The sequence below is a fragment of the Corythoichthys intestinalis genome, chromosome 14 (assembly GCF_030265065.1).
Source record: "Corythoichthys intestinalis isolate RoL2023-P3 chromosome 14, ASM3026506v1, whole genome shotgun sequence".
Lineage (NCBI taxonomy): Eukaryota > Metazoa > Chordata > Actinopteri > Syngnathiformes > Syngnathidae > Corythoichthys > Corythoichthys intestinalis.
Window position 1 is genome coordinate 31,552,501 of NC_080408.1, and position 6,538 is coordinate 31,559,038.

Here is a 6,538-nt window from a genome sequence, read left to right on the forward strand (position 1 = left end):
ACCTCCATAGATGTGGACGTAAAAGAAAAATTGAAGAGACATTTCAACGAAAGATTGTGCGGATAGTGGATAAAGAACCTCGACTAACATCCAAACAAGTTCAAGCAGTCCTGCAGTCCTAGGGTACAACAGTGTCAACCCGTACTATCTGTCGGCATCTGAATGAAAAGGGACTCTATTGTAAGATACCCAGGAAGACCCCACTTCTGACCCAGAGACATAAAAAAAGCCAGGCTGGAGTTTGCCTTACCTGAGAAAGCCAAAAACGTTTTGGAAGAATGTTCTCTGATCAGATGAGACAAAAGTAGAGCTTTTTGGGGAAAAGGAATCAACAGAGTTACACGAAAAACAAACAAACAAGGCCTTCATAGAAAAGAACACTGTCCCCACAGTCAAACATTGCGGAGGTTCCCTGATGTTTTGGGGTTGCTTTGCTGCCTCTGGCACTGGACTGGTTGACCATGTGCATGGAATTATGAAGTCTGAAGACTACCAACAAATTTTGTAGCATAATGTGTTGGGCCCAGTGTGAGAGAAAGTTGGGTCTCCCTCAGAAGTCAGGGGGCTTCCAGCAGGACAATGACCCAAAACACACTTCAAAAAGCACTAGAAAAAGGTTTGGGGGAAAGCACTGGAGACTTCTTAAGTGGCCAGCAAGGAGTCCAGACCTTAATCCCATAGAACACCAGTGGAGAAACCTGAAAATGGCAGTTTGGAGAAGGCATCCTTCAAATCTCAGAGACCTGGAGCAGTTGGCCAAGGAATAATGGTCCAAAATTCCAGCAGAGCATTGTTAGAAACTCACTGATGGATACCGGAAGTGTTTGTTCGCCGTTATTTTGTCTAAAATGTTGTGCTACCAAGTATTAGGCTGATGGTGCCAATTTTTGGAGTTTTGTGTCAAATGATCATTTTATTACATTATTTTTTTTTCCACATTATTTTAAAAATACTTTTTATGAACATTTCTTTTATTTAAAAAAAAAAAAAAAATTCTACTGTATGTGTAAGTATGTTTGGTGTCCAGCCGGTGGGCACAATGAATTTGATTTAAAATGAAAAATAAAGCATATGTAACATATGTTATCATTACTAATATTAATGAAACTCATGAAGCGATAAGACCTCAAGCTTGATTGGAGACTTTGATATCAGGCTAACTAAGATGGTCAACCGAATATAAATGAATTGAAAATGAAACCATGACATACCAAGAAGGTGTTACTGCAGTGCCCACAGGACACGCGGGCACCGGCTGGCTGGGGGTCTGGACTGGCTGGACCGGGATGAACCGGACCCAGGTTGATTATCCTCTTACTGTAACCATTTACATAAACAATGATGAATAAGGCCCAAATATTAACAATGCACCCACGCATACACTGTATTAGTCTGTATATATTTGTTTTTATTTTTTTAATTATTTGTAGTTTCTCTCGCTCTCACAGACACACTTTCACATCCACACTCAGCTTTTATTTCACTTTCACAGTGCGATGAGAGAGTAATGCAAGTACCAGTACGGCCTCGGACAGGCGATCCGCTGAGATGTGACTTTGCAGATGAGCAGGCAGTTACAGGGACAGCGCACATACTTTTTTCCCGCCGGTGCATTCTTGATGGGCTGCACAGAGGAGCAGAAAGGAACTCCTCACTTCACATGGACTCACAACTAACATGTGAAATAAGAGCGTGGCAGAGCTGGATGGAGAGGAGGTAGTGCTTGTCGCCCATCAGCTAAACCGTGATGGTTTGTTTTATGTGCAATACTCACTCACTTACTCACAGTTTTTGTTAAAACTACACATATATTCATTGTGTGGTGGTCATTTTATATTTATCAACTACAATCTAGCCCAGTGATTCTTAACATGGGTTTGATTGAACCCCAGGGGTTCGCTGAGTAAGTCTAAGGGGTTCGGCGAATGTTAAGACAAACAGTACCCTCTTTTCGTACACTGACTAAAGGCAAAGTGTTGTTTTAGACCAAGTTTTGGACTGGTTGCCCCCAAACTACAAGATAATTCCAATTCTTTCAACTGCTTTCCCTCTATCTAATGGGAGGAGAAACTGGTTTGCTCAGTGGAAGGTTGACCCGTACTTGGTACGAGGAAGAATAACAGAAAAAAAAAAATGCATATTTTACACTATAAAAATAGTATGTGAATCAAGGATACAACACTAAAATGAGAATGTAGACATCCGTCCATCTATCCATCCATCCAACATGAAAATCAACAGCAAAAGGCACAATTAGCTTGCTATAGCTTAGCTATATCGGTTTTGAATTTGAAACAAATTGCTTTATTGTTTGATCCTGAGGGGTTCATTGTATGTACATGTAAAACTTGCAGGGTTCAGTACCCTTAGCTAGGTTAAGAACCACTGATCTAGCCATTTAATGCCACTGACTTACTCGTTATAACATTTTCATGTTGCGATCGTGACTGCCAAAGGCCATGTTTATTAAAAAAAAAAAAAAAGCCTTGATGTTCAAACTGGAGACGTGACGAGTTAGCAGTGTGCATGCAGTGTTTCATATATCTAGAAATAAATAATTATCCCCTAATCCAAAGCCTTTCCTTAATTTTATTATTGTTAGTTTTTGAGTTGCTAAAAAAAAAAAAAGCATTGTCACTGCTCTGCTTTATGTTTCTTTTCACAAAAAGCTCAATTAGTCTGATTTCTAACAGAAAACAGGAACAGAAAGTAAGGAAAAAAGTGAAAGAGTCCATTCTTTCAGTACCTCTGTTTTTCAAATTGGCACAGAAAAGAACAGTTGCGTCAGTCTTAAAAGGTCAGTCAAAATGCTCCGAAATATCCAGCAATATTGGAAATTGCTCTGAAAGGGATTGGCAAAAAACAATAAATGTTGAAATGCTCCTGCAAACATGCGCACAATGGCAACATGACAAACCCCATAATGAACTCACTGACGTTACGTTAAGTTAATCTCCATGAGGCAAATTAGTGGTCTTTTTCCTCGAGGGTTGTTAGTACATACCGTGGCCTCGTTGCACACACCGCACTTGACCACGTGCTGATGGATTTTGCCCTCGACCGAGATGAGACTCTGGCAAACCCGGCAGCTTATAACAGGCGCGCTGCCGCTCTCAGGCGAGGTGAGGGGCGAGTAAGGAGGCGGATCCTCGCCAAGCAGAACCGACGGCTGAGTGGGGCTTGGGAAAGGCGGGAAGCCTGAACGGGAAACAAAATAGAAGACAAAACCATATATCAGAAAAAAAAAATCACTTGATGCTTCTTCTCTTAACCCTTTATAGCCAAATGTATCACATTTGATACTTAGAATTTCATGATTTTGACACTAATTCAGAATTTTGAAATTTCTCCAAAAAAGAAAAATGATGGATGTCAACACATGCATCTGCAGGTTACATGAGAAAAAAAAAATCAGGATTTAGCAAGGTTTATAGATATTAGAGCGCTTATTACACGTATTCATTTTGATTTTCCCCCTCACATTTGACCAAAAAAAAAAAAAAAAAAAAAAAAAAAATTCTCTGAAAAATGCTTCATGTTGCAGGCCTTTAAAGGGTACAACATTTTTGACCACCTTTCGTTTCATATACAATTGTTTCTCCTATCTGAATTGACTTTGTTTATTGCAATAACACAGCTTGGTTTTTATAATATTATGCCATTTATTATTGTAAACTTTTAGATATATTCTAGTAAATCTGAACATAAAAAGCATTCTTTTCTCCATTTTAAGGTAAAATTTCCCTGAAATTAAACATCTTTTTTGCTAACAGTTGTTGTAGAATTCCTCAACAGTCAAGGTAGAAAACAGGATAGACAAACAAGGGTTTTATACAATTGGATTGAAAAGAAAGAAAGTCTCCATTCCCATGACAAGTGACCTCTTTATGATTAACAAGCTAATAAGATTTGGTCTCGAGTTCTGCTTTCCTAAAGCAGCTTTTGCAAGAAAAACACTTCTGGAATGCTGAAAGTGTGATCCAACCAATGAAGATGGAGAAAGTCAAAATGCATATGATACATATTGCGATATGTTATTAATTGGATTACAAGAGATGAAATATTTGAATTTGAACAGAAATAGACATTATTAAAGGTGACTTTTAACATTACGTAGACGTAACTTGACATTTGAACGCATCTCTTCATAAATCACCCTCATTGGTCAGAGCCACGATTGGACATTTCCCCCGACATCTTCCATTGGCTTGTATTACGTGTCAATCAAAATTGGTGCTTCTCGCGCTGATCGCGATCAAAACAGCACATACTTGTTTAATTATTTTCTAATTAAGCGAAGTTAATCCCTTACAACACGACCACAATGCTGTAAATAAATCGCAGCTAAATAATAGAGATCATAAACTACGAAGCCTAAGTTTACTGAGCCTTTCAAAGCAGGTTTAATCCAGAAAACGCTTCAGGAATGCTTAAAGGGGATCCACCCAACCATACAACGAATTTCATATGTCCGACTGCATATCAATTTAGATGGCTAATTTTCTTGAAAATGAGTGAACGTTCGTTAAAATTGCTATAAATGCGAGTTTTACAACAACAGTAATCTGACAATTGAACGCAACTTCTCACACATCAGTTTCTCATTGACCAGAGGGTGCTTAGACCCGCCTTCCATCATCTTTTGGTTGACCGCGCGGAATGTCAATCAAAACAAGTGTTTCTTGATTTTGCTAACCAGTGAACCAGCACAATTAGCTTAATTGTGTTCGATTTAAGCTACGATACGCGCTTCAAATTTAACCACTGTATTTTCTAAAACTACTAACTTTGCTGTGGCGTACAAGACTTCAATTTGACGGTTAACAAGTAGTGTGGGGTGAAAACAAGAGTTAGCTAGAAAGCTATTACAACAGAGCGGTTAGCTGGTTAGCCGTAGTGATGCGTTCAGGTACTTAGAGAACACATAGTCAAATGCGCTTGTTCTTTGCCAGAGACAACATCCCGACATCCTCTCCCGTTGTAAAAACAAGCACCACGGGCCGGTTCTGTCATTGTGACAGCGTAGAGCTAGCTGTTAGCATCCGGCTACTCGGGGCGGAATAGTGTGAGCGCGAACACACAGCGGCTACCCACCCTGCGGCTTGCTGGCCACACCATAGGGCGCTGCGCCGGGCGACAGGCCGCCGTTGCCGCTGCCCAGGGCGCCGTCGCCCAGATCTGACAGGAGCGGGGACCTCTCGCCGTCCGCCATGCCGAGAAAGAGAGAGCGAGCCTGCCAGGCACGTAGGGAGGGAGGGGAAAGCGACAGGAGCGCTTGCTTACGCGATCTTGTGCTGTATTGTTGTGTCGGAAACGCAATTGTCACATGACCACGCTCCCGCTGCTGCGGTAACATAACGCGTGCGCATGCGCACAATCACCAAAAATGCTCCTTGGATAGTCATTTTTGACCTGTGCACTGTTATCTCCTCTGATCTTACTGATTACTTGAGACAATACTCGTTACCATTAAAGGGGGGGGGGGGGGGGGTGTTGTGTTTCAACTTTTTTGTGGTTGTTTTTTATTTTTGGGACAATTTGAGCTGCATATTTCTAGGACAAGGGTGTGGTATTATGGTATATTATGGGCCACACTGCAATGAAAAAAAATCAAGAAAATGTCACGTTAAAAATAAAATCTTTTAGAACAAGGTTATGTATTTGAAAAGTTGCAGGAATAATACATCTTGAGTAAAAGTTGAATTTTGGAGGAATTGTATAATTACAAAGAAATATATTAATTGTTCATTTGATTAAAACGTTTCATACTGTGCTGGATATAAACTTGAGTTGAAAAGTCTTACATTTCAGTTGATAACTGCTTTTTCAAAAAGATAATTTTTGACATTTGAGAAAGTAATGATTTCCCTTAGGAATATTCAGTTGAGGAAAAAAAAAAATGAGAAAGCATGTTTTAAAGAAGAAAAAAAAAATTGTCCTGAAAAGCAATGAAAAAAATTCTGAAACAATTTAACGAAAAAAAAAGTTTGGCTAGTTCAGACGTGATGTTTGCCCCACTGCAACATCTGTCCACTAGGTGGCTCTAAAACCCTCAAGAAGTATCGGGCGTCGTGTAACCGCTTGTCTTCAGGCTTGGAAACAGACGGCAACAAAAGTGCACTTGTGGGCTCCAATGGCACACAACACCTGCACCTCCAAAAAGACCAGAATAACATAATGCCAGCCTTGTTTGCAAAGGAAATGATGCGCTTCCCGTCGGGCAGCTAAAAACACACCCATATGTGCGCTCACACACTCTGAGTGCGGCCAGAAAAGTTCTGCTCACGTCCACGTCACCAAAATCCAAAATGGAACATTTTGGTGACAAGTGAGAAAGAGGAAGTGGGGACAGGTAGAAAACATATTGGACAACTCTACAAACAAACGCGCTTGCTTAAACACAACAGTAGAGTCAAAACAATGTCAGATAGGGGCCTGTAAATTTATTATATAGTCAGTATAAAAAAATTATAATTAAAAACAAAAGGCAGATGGGGCCGGGTCATTTAACTCATTAGCTTCCATTGACGGCAATAGA

At 40.1% G+C, this 6,538-nt stretch overlaps 1 protein-coding gene across 1 annotated transcript in view; it reads right to left on the reverse strand.

Annotated features, from left to right (window-relative positions):
• The window catches only part of pip4p1a (phosphatidylinositol-4,5-bisphosphate 4-phosphatase 1a), a 20,649-nt gene extending 15,296 nt beyond the window's left edge, over nucleotides 1-5,353 (reverse strand). The window contains exons 1-4 of the mRNA XM_057858167.1: nucleotides 5,095-5,353; nucleotides 3,005-3,198; nucleotides 1,518-1,624; nucleotides 1,212-1,317 (exon numbers count right to left, since the gene is read on the reverse strand). Coding sequence (XP_057714150.1) covers nucleotides 1,212-1,317; nucleotides 1,518-1,624; nucleotides 3,005-3,198; nucleotides 5,095-5,212 — 525 coding nt within the window. The 5' untranslated portion in view covers nucleotides 5,213-5,353. The remainder of the gene's footprint in view (nucleotides 1-1,211; nucleotides 1,318-1,517; nucleotides 1,625-3,004; nucleotides 3,199-5,094) is intronic.
• Nucleotides 5,354-6,538: the final 1,185 nt, after the last annotated feature.